The 17,397-nt window shown below is 46.7% G+C and overlaps 1 protein-coding gene across 9 annotated transcripts in view; it reads right to left on the reverse strand.

Annotated features, from left to right (window-relative positions):
• Positions 1–4,714: 4,714 nt before the first annotated feature.
• The window catches only part of DGKG (diacylglycerol kinase gamma), a 214,507-nt gene continuing 201,824 nt past the window's right edge, over positions 4,715–17,397 (reverse strand). For all 9 annotated transcript variants that reach the window (XM_062211092.1, XM_062211135.1, XM_062211144.1 and 6 more), the window contains one exon: positions 4,715–8,286. In XM_062211092.1, coding sequence (XP_062067076.1) covers positions 8,188–8,286 — 99 coding nt within the window. In that variant the 3' untranslated portion in view covers positions 4,715–8,187. The remainder of the gene's footprint in view (positions 8,287–17,397) is intronic.

Below are 17,397 nucleotides of genomic sequence, written 5' to 3' on the forward strand. Positions count from 1 at the left end.
ACGTTTTCACAATAAAAAGAAATTACTGCCAGCTGTTCTCATTCCAGGGCATGGAGGGAACCTGGGGGGGGGGGCTTCGGGAGGCTGGCGGGGAGCAGAGGGGGAACGGGAACCGCTGGGTTGATGCTCGTACCTTCAGGCCTGCTGGTAGCAGCGGAGGATGGGAGCGAACCCCAACAGCAATCAGCACACCCAGCACCCTCCGTGCACGTGTGGTTCTCTGGGTCAGAGGATCTAGCTCTCAAGCCTTTCACCTCAAGCATGCTGGGGACAGAGGAACTATTCACCCGGAAAACTTTTCTTGACGGTCATGCCATTTTCTGGTAACCAATCCGTACCAGTTTTCTCAAAAAAAAAAAAAAAAAAGACAAAAAACACGAGTTCGTTCATGACTTTGAAAGTACCGTTGTTTAGTCCCTCAACAGAAAAATGCGGACTTTCTTGAATCTTCTTCCAGATTGCCCCTTACATTGTGGGATTTTATAATTCATTTCCTTTTATTATCTAAGGTACCGTTTTTATTACTCTGTGCTTTTTAATTCTTCCTAAGATTCCATTTTAATAAAAATAATTTTATGGAAAGGAAAAAAGTTAGTTTTGCTTCACTCTAGAGGTAGTCTCCTTGGTTCCAGATATGATTCACCCAGTGGATTTTTAAAAGGACATCTCCAGTTTCCTCCTACCATAAAATATCAGTTACTAAATTCTGATGTTTGGCTACCTGGCTTTATTCCTCTTGCCCTTGATCTTTACTACGGTCACTGTGTATCTTTTAATATGATCCTTATCACTGTGTGAATACTCTGAGCTGCTTGAGGTCTCTGCCAGGTGTCCATTGTCGGCCATCTCTTCTCTGGGATGCAGCCCAGCTGGTGCCCTGGAGCAGGGAGAGGGAGGAGGAGGAGGAGGGGGAGGAGAGGCACTGACCGTCCCTCCTCAGGTGCCCCTGCACCGGGACATACTCTGTGGACTGGGGAGGATGAGGCTTGGGCTTCCCGGTTGAGAAGGAAGTCAGTCATGCACGGGGCTTGGCTCACTGCGCTTGAAGCTCCGAGGAGTCACTAATGGCACTGCAGACTCAGATGTAGGCTCTGAAGGTGGACGCCGACAGACCCGAATCCTGGGGTCTGCCACTACGACATCTGCTGTTTGTCTCTTCATTTGTCACCTGGGAACCATGTCGCATCAACTACCTTCATAAGGATCTTGTAAAGTACAAAAGTAGTCCTAAAAGTAATAGTCTTTAGACTAAATGATAGTTGTTATTTAATAACAATTTCCTTACTACCCTGACATTTCTGTTTTACCAACAACCCAACTTTAAAGCTTTTCTTAGTTTTACAAAGGATTTCTCAGTCTTCTTTTCCCTTTCTGGAGGCCAGTGTTCACGCTCACCTCCCTTGCTCAACTCGATCTGCTGAGAAATCCGGTTTTCTGTTTCGTTTCATCTCACAAATCTGCATCTTGTTATGCTGGTCTCTTACTGTGTGCTGACTCCACTTTGGTGCTGTCCTTTAATTCTTTGTCAGTCCTGACCGGATCTCTGAGAAGCGCATGGCAAGTATTTCTGTCTTTCTATCCAAGCTGAATTTCATATTTTCTGAATCATGAAACTGCCCTCCATGTGACCTAGAAAGCCCTTTGATGATCCATATTTAGCTGTATCCATCACTCAACAGATGTCTGGATAGTTAAAGGTCCCCATGAGCTCCCTCTACATCCTGTGGTTTCAAGTTCCTGACTTGTTCATTTAAAAGCTTTCATCCCCCTGCCCTCCACCCATTTCAGGTTAGAAGGACTGATTCCCTGTTTAGCTATCCATTTGTTCATTTAACAAATATTAGCTCATCACCTACTATATGCTTGATACTGGGCTCCATTTATGTCTTTGCCTCCAAATTGCATTTTTCCTAATCTGCCCCATTTAGAGCAGTCCTCCATATTTTCTGATGATCCCTCTAGAATTTGTACTGAGCAACCAAATACATGGCCTCTTCTATCTGCACAGTTGTCTGACCCCTGGAAGACGTGGAGGCATTAATGATAGACTCTGATGCCTTGCTACAACGTACCTGCCATGACATCCACAGATGTCAGGACCAGCTAAGTTCACATGGCTCCAGCGAAGGGAGCTTAGCTAGCAGATGAGGCTGCAGGACTCGGCTTGCCGTCCTGCACCGTGGACGTGAAGAATGAAGTGGTAGCAAGGGCAGAACGCCCAGCGAGTTAAGTAGCTAATTTCCAAATAGGTTTTCTATGGCCCTGGTTTTCCAGAGATGCCCATGAGGAAAGCTGCTTCTCTGCTTTTTGAGCTCTCTGGATCTTCCCAGTAGATAGCATCTCTTGGCATCTGAGAGGCAGCCCGCCATTCTGTTCTCCTGGGGAACACAGATGGCCCGGCCCACGCCTATCACTAATGAGGATCACATGCACAGCCTCTTTGCTGGAGGCTCCCTCCGACGATCCCCGCGCCCCTCCCCTGGGCTGGCTGGTCACCGTGGACCATGGCGTTTCAATCTCAGAGGGCTGTGGGCTGCTCTCCCACTCACTCACAGAGCTGAACAACATCAAAACATCTATTAGGTAGGCCCTGGGAAACCAGACACTGAGAATGAAGGATAGCTGCTAATGTGATTGCAAGGGTGAGGTTTGGGGATCCAGTTGTGTGTGGAGGCTTTTTCGAGTTTAAAAACGAAAAAGCACTGGAAATTTGGCAGTCGGAGCATGAGTAGATGCCTATACAGAAGTTGAACAGATAGAACGTCCATTTTTAAAGCCCTGTAATTCCATCTAGAATACCAGCAGCATTGGAAACAATTAGATAAAAATGTTAAAGTCAGTAAAATACAGTGGGAAAAGCACAGGTTTGGAGGTGAGACAGGCCTGTGTCAAGTCCTAATTGTACCACTTGCTCTGTTGAACAAGGCACTTCACCTTCCTTTGCACCAATTCCTTTATCTATGAAGTGAGTATAATGCCCACGTCATAACAGGATATTCTGAAAATTAAAAGGGATAGTATGTGAAAAGACCTTGAAAAGTGCCTGGCACTCAGTAAGGAATGAATGAGAATTTCCGTTCTTACCTCCCTCTCCTGTTTTCTAGGGTAGAAAGTTGAACAGCACACTCCAATCTAGTAGAATACCAAACTGAGTAAAAAAACAAGGGGTCCAAATGAGAAGTCTATACCAAGCTATCCTCCCATTTTAGTTAAAACTTGGTTACTGTTTGAGATAGGAAATAATTTATTTTTCCTTGCTATTACAAGTCTAAAGCTTATGACTAGGAGAAGAGTTTCAAACTGCTAATATGGACCCCACAGGCAACAGAAAAATCTCTTTTGGTCTTTAATACTTTAACCCATTCCTTTAACTTTCAGAGCTACAAAGGAGAGGTCATATCATCACCAGCTGCCCTCGAGGTGCCAGTGAGGCAGGTCCATCCTGCCATGTACATACAGTTCTGGTCTAACTAGTCCATACCCATGCAGCCAGAAATCTTTTTTGGGGGAGTCATCTTTTTATTTTTTTGGAAAATAAAGGATACAAGAAATTCTGTTCAAAAGGAATTAATCGGGGTGCAATGGGTTGGGCTGCTGTTTGGGATACCCACTTCCCCTACTGGAGTGCCTGGCATCAAGTCTTGCCTCCGCTTCTGAATCCCGCTTCATGCTACTGCACACCCTGTGAGGCAGCAGATGATGGTCAAGTACTTGGGTTGCTGCCACTCTCATGGGAGACCCGGATGGGGTTTCTGGCTCCTGGCTTCAGCCTGGCTGTTGTGGGGCATTTGGAGAGTAAACCAGCAAATGCAAAATTTCTCTGTCACTCTCTTTTTTTTCTTAAAGATTTATTTATTTATTTATTCAAAAGTCAGAGTTACACAGAGAGAGGAGAGGCTGAGAGAGAGAGAGGGGTCTTCCATCCAATGGTTCACTCTCCAGATGGCCACAATGGCTGCAACTGAGCCGATCCAAAGCCAGGAGCCAGGAGCTTCTTCCGGGTCTCCCACGTGGGTGCAAGGGCTCAAGGACTTGGGTCATCTTCTACTGCTTTCCCAGGCCATAGCAGAGAGCTGGATCGGAAGTGGAGCAGCCGGGACTCGAACCAGCGCCCATATGGGATGCTGGCGCTTCAGGACAAGGCATTAACCCGCTGTGTCACAGCGTCGGCCCCATGTCACTCTCTTTCAAATAAATAAATAAACAAATAAATAAGTCTTTAAAAAAACCACTCAGGAATGGAGACTCCTTGTCCTAAAAGAGTAACTTTTGGGGATACCATTACAGGAAATGATTAGATGCATGGTCCCATCTCTGGTGAGAACAAGCAACAACAAACAGGAAATGTTGGACGTCAGGCAACAATATTTAATCCGTAGAGGCTGGCAGACAAATGAAGGACTCCATGGCTCTTTCCTATGAGTTCTCAGAGCTTCTCTAGGTATCCCCTAGTAGGGATCCAGGACTTGACTACAAAGCTCTATGGGCATTTTATGGATGCTGGTGTTTTGTGAGACACATTTGAGGAAATGATGGCCTCAGACAAGCTGTGCAGACTTGGAGCGGACGTTCAAAATAATTTTCTGATCGATTCCTGTTGGATCCTGGAACTGGTGGCCAAGAAGACTGTGAATTTCCTTCCTGGGAAGGCTGCTGACCTCTCTTCATTCCTCACTACCCCCCCCCCCCCCCCGGCCCCTACTCTCCTGCCTGGGAGTGTGGAGGCGCAGGTCTGGGACACAGGGAGCAGGGGAGTCTAGATCCTTCGCTTCCACAAGATTCTATTTTCATGGATCCTGCTGGTGGTAGTGGTGCACGGAAGGTACAGCCTAGCTGGGACAGGAGGTAACTGAGCGTTTGGGCCAAGAAGAGAGGGGGCTAGAGATAGGAAAAATTGATGCAATTATTTTTGGCAGGAGTTGGAACCAAAGCAGCACAAGAGAGTAAGTTTTAAGACTCTCTGGCAAAGCCACTTCCTAATCTGTCACTGAGTATGTGTAAAAAAGTGATTAGTGGGTCTCTATATTTATCATGATTACTCACAAATATGTAATTTACATAATATATACAGCACATTAAGTACTATGTCACCTTATATAATGTGCATATGTATAATGTATATGCATGTTATGTAACGCCAGTCTGGAGGCTCTTCCAGGTTCTGCCAAGTATTTCCTAATTTATTTGGCAATTTCAACATATCTTTTCCATCTGTGTAAAGAACTCTCTCGAGAGGAGCTGGTCTCTGACCTGAATATAATCATTCTAAGTCTATATCCACTCTCAACTCACTGGGGAAACCCCACAAAGGCCACGTTATAACGAGATGCAACCCCTAGTCCATCAACCCAGGGATAACAGAAGGCACTTGAAGGTTTCCTGTTTCATTGTTTTTATTGCTAGTGGGATAGAAGTGTGGGGGCAGGTGAGAACATGTCTATAGCATGGTCGGAGTCACAGTCAGGCAAGAAGTCAGAGACTGGGTATTCCCTTAGCTATCGAACTGCGTGGCTTTAAGAGATCGCCACACCTCGCTAAGCCCTGCACGCCTCAGGAAGACTGGGATGATACCTTCTGTGCTACCCTCAGAGGTCGCTGTGAGGATTGCTCTGATGAGGTCCCCTACATTGAGAAACCACAGTCACAGGGTCTGGGATGACTTGCAAGGTGAGATTAAACAACAACACAAGACTCACGATATTAAAGTGGAAGTGCAATTCCACTGGGGTTTGTCACCCACTGTGCCTCCGAGGAGGACGAGGGATGTGTTTCTCAAGCCACACTGCGAGTCCTGTGCACTGGCTTGTAGGGGCCCAGTCTCTGCGTGGACCCTTCCTAAGATGGGTGAATCGAGACTCAAGTTCACCTGCTGATCGTGCCGTGTCTCAACAGCCTCAAACCTGTGGGATCAGGGCTGAAATCCACACAGCACCCTCCAGGCATGTCTTCGAATCAGTGACTCCAAATCTGAGCCTGCCTCAGCTTCAGAATCATGTGCCTTCCAACGCAGTACCTGCAGTCATTCTGGAACTTGCTGGAGCCTTCACCAAGGGTCCCCTCAGGATATTCTACCGATGGTCTGGTTTCCCTTGGCCCAGTATTCTGCACTCGGAGGTCGAACAGGATGGTTCTAGATCTCAGTCCTTGATGATCCCGGACGACTGCTTCCTTCGGAGATATGCTTAGTTTATATAATCTGAATACTCCCTGCCTAGTCTGGAGTCCTGGCCCAATGCAAGGAGATGAGATGCAGCACTGTGGAGTGGCATCGAGAGGGCCCGTGTTTCCTCCTGAGACATTGCGGAGACGCATGGAGGCCCTGTGTGAGCAAAGGGGCTGAGGCATTGTTGCTTTCTATCAATGAAGCTCTGCACAGACTTGCCCTTGGGAAAGGAAGGTACTGCCGGCACCGGCTGAGTGAAGCCCACTGAGCTCTGCCCAGACCTCTGTGTCCTGGCTGCTGGCACCGTGAGGAAGGGCCCTCAGTCCTCCTTGTGACTCTCCACCGAGGTCATCCCTGCAGCCAGGTGTGTTCCAAACTAAGAGGCTGTGATGGCCGTGGTGAAAAACAAGCGAAGAGTTCAATTGGATGATCTCTTGAGTGCCTTCAGCCTCAGCCCAACTTCTCTCCAGTTCAGGCCACACAGCCTCCAGGAAGCAGCGAGGGCTTGTCCTGTCCCCACATTCCTTCTTCCCTGGAAACCGGGTCCAAGGGCAACGACTTCTCAGTGACCAGAAATGGCCTGGTTCCAAGAGGTGTGAGCTCTTTTCTCTCTGCATCATCTTCTCAATGTCATCTACTCTCACACCACATTAGCCAAGGTACACGGACGAGTCTCTTACCTTCCGAGACTCGGCTTCCTTAGCTGATGAATGGGAGAGTAAATCCTGCCCGGCATTTATCTCAAGATTGTTTTGAGGATTTAGACTAGCAGTTCTCCATAAGGGGCTATTTTCATTTTCCTTAAACCCTATGACCACCACAGGGTATTATATCGTCTTGACAATGAAATGGTGGAGGGGGAAGGCATAAGAACCTTCTTTTCGTTCCCACTTACTGTTCCTAGATTATCATCAAGTTTCTTTTCTCAGTCTGGAAAAGTCCATCAGTAAATAAATATTCATATATATAAATATATATGCTACATATATACACACGTTAGACCATCAGAGGGCCCTTCGGGTCCCACTCTGGCAATGGCAGTGCAGAGGAGCAGGAGGGAGCCCCATCAGATGCGCTGTCTCCCGGTTTTCCCAGCAAAGTCCCCTCCCTTGCATCTTCTCTGTCTCAGAACGGTCTGCCGCCAGGGCCTGGAACTCAAACAGGAAACACGCTTTGGCTTGAAAAAGAAAGAAGCTGGGGGTGGTATTTTCTGTTCTTCCCCTTTTACACAATATTATGACACAATTTGAAAAATAAATCTCCATTTCTCTGCTCTCCCTCCCAGGTGTTCACAGGCCTAAGAAAATAAATACCACGTCTGAGGTGTGCTGCGCCGGCAGCTCTGGGGCTCTCGGAGCCGCCTCCAAACACACAGCCACAGGAGAAGGCTTGGGGGGACATAACAAGCGGCCGGTGACAGCGCAGGGAACCAGGCATGGCGACCCAGCTTTCCACGGCCTTCCTGCCTCCTCAGCGAGTCCAGGGAGCAGTTGTCGCTCAGAGGACAACCAAGAAGCCAACGTGCGCTGGCTGCGCCCTGCCAGGGATGCTGCGCTGAGAGCTGGCGGCCGCCGCACCCCTGCACAGAGGGAGCTTTGTGCAGGTGCTCAGCAGCCCGGAGCTCCCTCCCTCGACCACATCCGATCTCACCACAGGCAGGAAACCTGCAGGCTGCCCGCCACGAGCACCCGTGAGGACATCACAGGGCTGACGGAACTCGAGGGAGCCTTCTCTTTCATTCTCCGGGCGTCTGACTCCAGGCCTGTGGCAATGTGGAAGCTGCTGTGTAAGCCAGCCATGCTGCTGGGGGACCCCGAATCCAATCCAAATGTCCTGTTGGCACTGGCTCCGGTGGAGGGGCAGCCATCATTAAAATGGGTAGAATGTACGGCAAGGTGACATTCTCTTCTTGTGGGTCCACTGGTTAGAGAAGAATGTGAGTGCGAGTGTGTGTGTGTGTAAATGTGTGTGTAGTTACAGTTATTGGCTTTCTCTCTTAGGTTAGCTGGCATATGGCGCATCGTTCAGTCTTTTGAGCGGCTCTTCCTTCTCAGCGAAAAGAAGCTGCTCTTCTGGGGAGGCCCCATCATCATGGGTGCTTGGTTCTTGTGAGTGATTTTAATCTAAAAGCAAAGAGGCAGACATGAGTTAGTGGTGTGGAAAGTGAGTTGCAGACAGAAGGCAGAAGGCCAGCTTTGGGCTGGAAGGAACCCCATGCAGAGGGACAACTGTCCTTGGAAGGCTTCAACATTGGCAATTTGACCCTGGCTGGGCCTGGAGATTGGCACCGCTGGAAGGGAGGGGCGGAAACACTGGGGCGAGACAGGTGTGAGCTTCCCACGTGGTGATCAGCTCGCACCTGTCTCATGTCCTTGCTATTCATAGACTCTCAGAATGTCACAGCCGGGGGAGACCTCAGGGACCTTCTCATTCAGCCCCTCTGATGTGTGGAGAAAGGAACAGGATCTCAAGGCTCTCTCAGGACTTGGTTCACACAGAGCGCGACACAGCAGCTGGCTCTTTGGGCTTCCAGCCTCTGCTGCGCCCTGGCAGTGCAGAGATGTCCCATCATGGGGGCAGACCCCCAGTGGGTCCCTTAGCCATTTTCTCTTTTATTAGCCTTCCAGGAAGACCCTATTTTCTTTTAAAAGTGTGTGTGTGTGTGTGTTTAAATGTGTAGGGTTTACACGTGTTTTATAAACTTGAAGCCACCTAGAAGTGAAAGACACTGATGCATTCTCATTTTTACCCTTCTTCTCACCTTATCCTCAGGTAACGGCTTCAAAATACTTAAACTCCCATTGGAATGTGGCCTTGTGACACTGCCACTTCAATAATCCACATTATCAATCCATCAGCAAAATGTCTCAAGTGTGGCACGTGTTCAGAGCAGGCAGACAATGTGAGGACAGGAGGCACTCAGGAGTCAGAGACCTGACTTTGAGTGCCAGAACTTCTTCTTTTTTTTTTTTTAATCTATAAGATTTTGGGGATGACTCATTTAGTCTTCAGAGTCAGTGTTTGCTGAACTGTAAATTTAGGATAATAACATTTGTCCCAATTTTCTCAAAAAGATCAAGTGATAGACTGTCAATGAAAGCCTACTGGAAACTGCAAATGAAAAGTAATGGTTAAATACTTATTAATTACATTGGAGGACAAACAGAAAGATGGATTAAAAAAAAAAACCCAGAATCTCTGAGCCCATTCTCCTGGTTTTTAGCACATTATTGGAGATGACAGCATGAGCACAGAGAGCAACAGAAGTCTTGACAGTGACTCATCAAAACGTTCAAACTAATGTAGGAGAAACCGAGTGGTGTCCGAAAGAAGTTAGGTGAGGAATAGGAAGAGTCCGAGGGAGCAATTCAGAGTGGAAGGAAGGGAAGGGAATGTGTTGGTGGAAAGAGAGAGAAGCTGTTGGGTGGAGAAGGCACGTGTGGACGGGCTGAGCAGGAGGCAAAGGAGGAGGAGCTAGATCAGGGCACAGGAGGGGCAGCTGCTCAGCGCTTCAAAGAGCAGGTGGCAAGAATGGGCTCACGGGAGGTGATGAAGAACCGGGGTGGGCGGTGGTGATAAGGAACCACAGTGTTGGTGAAGATGGCCTTTGAGGCTGCAGAAAAACATCAGGACCAGTAGCTGTCGCCAGGGTGAGCTGGAGGTGCTGGCTAAGAGGGAGCTACTGTAAGCCAGGGTCACATTGGGAAGACTCTAGGAAATGGAAAGCATGGCCCAGTAACGGAAGCAGAAATGACCTCTATGTTGGTTTCTGCCAGCCTGGAGACTTAAGGAGAGTGATTTATTTATTTATTATTATTTTTTTTTCAGTCGCCAGAGGAGAAAGCCAAGCATACACCAAGCACTACTTTGTTCTGTGTGCACCCTTACTGTGTGCATTATGTCTAATCCAGAATTCATGAAGTGGGGCCAGCATTGTGACACAGCAGGTAAAGCTGATGGCTGCTCCACATCTGATCCAGCTCCCTGCTAATGTGCCTGGGAAAGCAGTGGAAGATGGAGGAAGTGCCTGGACCCCTGCACCCACGTGGGAGACCACAAGAAGCTTCTGGCTTCAGCCTGATCCAGCCCTGGCCAATGCAGCTGTTTGAGGAGTGGACCAGCAGATGGAAGATCACACTCTGTCTCTCCCTCTCTCTCTCTGTAACTCTGCTTTTCAGATAAATAAATAAATCTTAAAAAAAAAAAAAAAAGAATCCATGGAGTGAGGCATAGACAGGGGACTGTGACACCCCCCTCCCCCCGCATGCAATTCAGCACTCTTGGATTTGTGGGACACCTTCTCTTGCTCCTGAGCTCATGGGTTCTTGGAGGGAAAGGACTTTAGGTTATTCACTTTGGAATTCCCTGAGCCAGCACAGTGCCTGTTCAGAGTCCGTGCTGTGGAAGTAGCGACTGATGGGCTGCACCAGGAAGAAAGAGCATCCTGGCAGGGGAGATGGCTGTTTAGGGGCAGGGGGTGGCCGCTGGCCCACTGCTTACATTTCCCACTGATGGCATCCATTTGTAAAATCGTTTACATATATATTTTTTTAATTTTCAGAAGCAGAGAGACAGACATAGAGGGATGGAGGCAGAGAGAAGGCTCTCACCCACGAATTCTCTCCCCAAATGCCTACAACAGCCAGGGCCAGGCTGGGCAGAAGCCAGGAGCCAGGAACACAATCCAGGTCTCCCACCTGGGTGGCAGGGACCCAAGTCCTTGAACCGTCACTGCTGCCTCCCAAGGTCTGTATTTGCAGGAAGCTGAAGTCGGGAGCCAACGGCAGGCACTGCACCCAGGCACTCTGATATGGATGTGGGTGTCTTAGCTGCTAGGCCAAATGCCTGCCTCCTATTCTTTGTGAGATGACAGAAGACTCCTGTTTCTCCTTCTAAGTAATGTATCTGTTTGTTAGTACCTCCAGGGCTGAGAGGAGGAAGTGAAACTCAAATCCATCTTATTTGGCTTTTCAGCAGTTTTGAGAAAGGTCTTGATGGGCTATGAGCTTGGAGTTCCTGAGTAACATGACATTTTGGTCAGCTTTGTGGATTCTGTTGCTACAGATAACTGAGAGAAGCATGAGATCATATCCTCATTCCGAATCAAAGAAGTACTCATCCTTTATCCCCAAATTAGGAGGGGCTAGTGAGTGAAACAGTTAAGATCCCAATTTAGGATGTGGCTCATGTCACCTTTTCAACCCCCGATAGAAAGAGAGCACGCCACATTTCTACAGCTAAAGCAGGAACAGCTCTGGGGATTGGGCAGCCCAGGGAGTTCACTACGATTTTCTTAAAAATCATCCATAAAATTCACGAGCCCTGACAAGCACTAAGGCATTCAGCCGCGTGTGAAGTTTTCTGCTCTGTTACAGACAGAATTGAAACAGCAGACTCTTGTATGATAAGTCAACATCCACAAAACTACCACAGTATATGATTTCCCCTTTAAAACGGGATACTTGTGAGAGGTGTCCGTTTAGCTTAGGGACGATGCCATGCCCCACATCAGACTACCTGACTTGGAAACTTGGCTCCGGCTCCTGACTCCAGCTTCCTGTTACTGCAGACCACGGGAGGCGGCAGCGAGATTTCAAGTATTGCCTTTCTGACACTCTCATGGGAGATCATGATTGAGTTCTTGGCTCTCAGCTTGGACCTTGCAAAGCCCAGACTTTCGTGTGCATTTGGGGAGTGAACCAGTCGTGAATGGGGAGTGTTCTGTCTCTCAAATAAATAAATGCAATTTTAAATGAGACAAAATTGTAAGCTTCACTAGTGATGGAGGTTGATTTTGGTTGAAGGAAGGCATTTTCTGCAAATCAACACATTTTCATTACTGCAAGAGAAGACATAACCTGAGGCACTTCTTCCTGAACGCTGCTCCTCGGGCGAGCAACTTTGAGATCACGCCTGGTACGGTGGCCACTGACCTCTTGGAGAATGTCCAAGGCAGCCCTAATTTCAGCTGGAGCTAAGAAGAAAGGCAGAGTTTGAAACTGTCTCTGGGACATTTTCAAAAGTTAAGGAAGCATTCCTGCTTAACTCACAACGGCAGCGAGCTCGTGGATTTTAGGCCTTTGTTATTTCTGGGTTATCTGGAATCTTCCTGACCTGAGAGACCTGCAAATGGAGCTGGACAGTCAGGTTTTGTGAGGCACCAAGTGTGGAATTTATGGATGACTCGGGCGGTTCTCATCAGTGGTTCTCAAAGTGTGGCCCTGGGCCACCAGCAGCAGCCCCGGCACCTGGAGCTTCTTAGAAATGTGAGCTCTCTGTAGTCAGGAGTCCGAAAGCCGGCCGTCTGGCCCAGCCCTGTTACTCCGACGCACATTCAAGACTGAGCATCACTGGACTAGAGATCTAGGATGACTTTCGTTTTCTTTCCTTTTTAAAATTTTCTTCTATTTATTTGAAAGGCAAAGTTAAAGAGAGATAGAGGAGAGACAGAGATCTTCCATCTGCTGGTTCACTCCCCAAACGACCACAATCACAAGGGCTGGGCCACGCTGAAGCCAGGAGCCAGGTGCTTCTTCCAGGTCTTCCACATGGGTGCAGGGGCCCAAGCACTTGGGCCATCTTCCGCTGCTTTCCCAGGTGCATCGGTAGGGAGCTGGATTGCAAGTGGAGCAGCTGGGACTCAAACCAGTGCCCATACAGGATGCTGGCATTGCAGATGCTGGCTTAACCTAGCACACCACAGTGCCAGCCCCTAGGGCCACTTTCTTTCTTTTTTAAAGATTTGTTTATTTATTTATTTGAAAGTCAGAGTTACAGAGAGGCAGAGGCAGAGAGAGAGAGAGAGAGAGAGAGGTCTTCCATCCGCTGGTTCACTCCCCAGATGGCTGCAATAGCCAGAGCTGTGCCGATCTGAAGCCAGGAGCCAGGAGCTTCATCTAGGACTCCCATGTGGGTGCAAGGGCCCAAGGACTTGGGCCATCTTCATTGCTTTCCCAGGCCATAGCAGAGAGCTGGATCAGAAGTGGAGCAGCCGGGACTAGAACCGGTGCCCATATGGGATGCCAGCACTGCAGGCGATGGCTTTACCTGCTAGGCCACAGCGCTGGCCCCTAGGGCTACTTTCAACTTTGAGATTCCATTGTTGCCTAACTCTGGGAGAAGATTCTGATTTTGGGGCTCAACTTATGCCACTTACCTGTGATGGAGAAACACTGGAGATCATCTTATAGCAAGCAGGAGACAAGCTTTCCTGATAAATGTACATTTTAATATACATATTGCTCATTTGTAAGAATTTAGAAAATCTGAGAAAAATTTAAAAATCACATAGAGGTAATAACTGTTAACTTTCTCATATGTTACTTTTAGTTTGTTTTTATGCTTACATGTTCTAAATAAAATTAAAATAGCTTCTCAATCTGCTGTTTTCATTTAACATTATTGTGCAAGCATTTCTGATGTTGTTAAATATTTATTAAATATGATTTCTCAATGGCAGAAAATGATTCCATTTGATGATTCTCACATAGCTTATTTTGCCCTTTCCCTAAGTGTTGGGTTTTTAGGTAATTTCCAGTTTTTTTTGCTATGCTGAATAATATAGAAATTGATATTCTTATACATCAATCTCTGTACTTCTGATAATCTGCATTTAACTTAGACTCAATTCCAAGAAGTGAATGAACAATTTTAAGGGGAAAGAAAATAAACTGGATCAATATATATTAATATTTGTAATGGTTCTTTTAGAAGACTATTTATTTATTTATTCGAGAGGCAGAGAGACAGAGAGAGACAGATGGAGAGAGCTTCCATCCGCTGATTCACTCCTTAAATGCTCTCTCATTGGCAAGGACTTGGCCAGAGCTGAGCTGTGCTGGAGCTGGGAGCTAGGGACTCAACCCAAGTCTTCAATGTGAGTGTGAGGAACTCAGTTACTGGAGCCATCACCCCTGCCTCCCACGGTCTACATTAGCAGGAACTGCAGACAGGATCTGGTGCCAGGCAGCACGCTCAGGGACACAGGTGTCTTCATTGCTAGGCTGAATACCTGCCCTATTTGTACTGGTTCTTGATACTTAGCTCCAGATGCTTGCCAGGATGGCCTCACCAGTGTATACTCTAGCCTCACTGTCTGAGCGCGCTCAGTCACATCCAAGACAGCAAGGAGTTTTAAACAAACTAAAACCACTGTGCTAACGGATAAGTGAAACATGCATGGCTCCCTCACTGTGTTTAAAAACATGTGATCATTAACAGAAGATTTTAAAAAATTTAAAATTTATTTTAGTGACTGGAGAGGTAGAGAGGGAGAAAGAGATAAAGATGATAGAGATAGAGATAGAGATAGAGAGAGAGATAGAGAGAGAGAGAGAGAGCGCGAGCGAGCATAAGCTGGTTCACTCCCCAAATGCCTGCAACAATTGCCAAGGGCTGGGTCAGGCTACAGTCAGGAGCCAGGGACTCCATCTGGATTTCCCAGGAACCCAAGCACCTGAGCCATCACCTGCTGCTCTCCTAGTACACACTAGCAGGAAGCTGGAACTGCAGCACAGCCAGCCTGGAATGTGGGCCCTCTGTTATGCATATCCCAGGTGGTGTCTTAACTGCTGCATCAAATGCCCACTCCTTCGACCGACCCTGACCCTGCTTTCCATTCCTTCTTTTCTTAATCTGTGACAGTAACTATTATCTCATAGGTATACTAGTCCGTGGCGTTTCTTCTGGGAATTGTCTGCTTGTGACTGCATTGTCAAGATTTTTTCCCCAGTAGTGCTGTACTCTCACAGCTGTTCCTTATGGCTTACAGGAACTGGCCTGCTCTCTGAGAGAGCTAGAGCAAGCACCTTGACTGTGGCCTTGTCAATAAATATATTGCAGAATTAAAAGCTAGCTAACAGTTGAATAAGTCACTTTTTCCATAAGAAGTCCTTGCCTTCAGTGTACTTAAAATCACCTATTTTTATCCCATAGCTAGCAACAGTTCATTCTTTAATCAAATTGCAGTTTTTTTGCTTTCATGTTTGGAATATAGTTCGAGCTGGGAGGTTGATATAAAATGGCATTTTCCCAAACAGGGAATTTCTTAGATTTCATATGTTAAGCAGTCTAATCAGTACATGATACTTCTTTTTCCTTCGTTAGTTTTTATGTGTACTGAGGTTTCTTGGGGCTCTCCATTAGCTTTTAGATAACAGATTTGTCCATTCAATATTGTGTCAGTAGCACACTATTCAATTATTGTGGCCCAATGGTTATTTTAATATCTTGTGAGTTCTTTCCTATAGTTCTTTTATGTAATATCCCAAGAACTGCTTTGTTTTGTCAAATTAAAAAACATAATTGCGTTGGGATTTGATAAGATGTTTCTGTGTTCAAATCTTTTTTTTTTTTTTTTTTAAGATTTATTTCATTTATTTGAAAGGCAGAGAGTTACAGAGAGACAGAGGGAGAGTCTTCCATCTGCTGGTGCACTCCCCATATGGCTGCCACAGCCCTGGCTGGGCCAGGAGAAGCCAGGAGCCAGGAACCAGGAGCTTCTTACCTTCTTACAGGTCTCCCACATGGGTACAGGGGTCCAAGTACTTGTGCCATCTTCTACTGCTTTCCCAGGCACATTAGCAGGGAGCTGGATCAGAAGTGGAGCAGCCAGAACTTGAACTGGTGCCCATAAGGGATGTCAGCACTGCAGGCCATAGCTTAACCTTCTACGCCAGGATGCCGGCCCCTCAACTCTTTTTCACTATGTTGGTTAAGTCTCATAGTGGTACTCATCCATTTTCCACATGCAGTTTAGTGTTTTGTTTTTTGTTGTTACTATTATGATATTTTAAGTTTCTTTTTTTTTTTAAAATCTTATTTGTTTATTTATTTGAGAGGCAGAGTTACAGAGAGGAAGAGACAGGGAGAGAGGTCTTCCATCCACTGGTTCACTCCCCAAATGGCTGCAATGGCCAGAGCTGGGCTGATCTGAAGCCAGAAGCTTCCTCCAGGTCTCCCATGAAGTTGCAGGGGCCCAAGCACTTGTGCCACCCTCCACTGCCTTCCCAGGCCATAGCAGAGAGCTGGATCAGAAGAGGAGCAGTGGCTTAGTGGGTAAAGCTGCCGCCTGAAGATACCTTTCTGGTTTAGTTTGCTAGGGTTCATATGTTGCAAAAAGTTTTCAAAATTTTATTATTTAATTGAGAGAGAGAGAGAGAGAGAGAGAGAGAGAGAGAGAGAGAGACCCCCTGGTTCTCTCCCCAAACTCTCCTAAGGGAGGAGGCTGGGCGGGGACTGAGTACACAACCCAAGTCTCCCATGTGGGTGGCAGGGACTCAATCATAGGAGCCATCAGTCCTGGGGGCCTGCACTGTCAGGAGCAGGAGCTGAGAATCAAACCCAGGTACTTGCTGGCGAGACGCAGGTGTTTCAGTCACTAGGCTAATACCCACTTCCTCTAGCAGATTTTATTTTTAAAAATCAGAAATGCTGAATGTAACTCAACATTTTTAGGTCATCTGTTTACATTATCATGTAAGTTTTCTGTCAAAACTAACAGTAGAAGATTTCTTTTAATTTCTTTGCTATGTTCTGAAGGATGAATGATTCTTTTAACATATTAAATTCTATCTACCAATATTATAATCAAAACTTTTATATCATATTCATATTTGAGATTGAGTTGTAATTTTCCATTTTTAAGTAAAATTTTTGTAAGTTTTTTTTTAACCTGTCTTCATTTCATAACATGGATTGGGCAGCTTCTATCTTTGTGTGTATTATGGTAAATTTTACTGAAACAATCATTTCCTAATAGTGTGGAAGAATTCAGCAGGAAGACTATTTGTTTTAAGATAATGTATGTAATTCCTTGAAAGTATTCTCTACTTCCTCAAAAGTTACCAGGATTGGGCTGGCGCTGTGGCACAGTGGGCTAAGACTTCGCTGCAGCACCAGCATCCCATATGGGCACTGGTTCAATTCTTGGCTGCTCCACTAATGATCCAGTTCTCTGCTATGGCCTGGGAGAGCAGTAGAGTATGGTCCAAGTGCTTGGGCCCCTGCACCTATGGCTGGTTTTGGATTGACCCAGCTCCATGTGGCCATTCTGGGAGGGAACCAGCAGGTGGGACACCCTTCTCTCTATCTCTCCCTCTCTCTGTAACTCTACCTCTCAAATAAATAAATCTTAAAAAAAGAATTGATTGCAGAGAGGTAGAGTTACAGACATAGAGCTCTTCCATCTGCTGATTTATTCCCCAAATGGCCTCAATGGCTGGAGCTTGGCCGAT

This window comes from Lepus europaeus, chromosome 2 (genome assembly GCF_033115175.1).
Source record: "Lepus europaeus isolate LE1 chromosome 2, mLepTim1.pri, whole genome shotgun sequence".
Taxonomy (NCBI): Eukaryota; Metazoa; Chordata; class Mammalia; order Lagomorpha; family Leporidae; genus Lepus; species Lepus europaeus.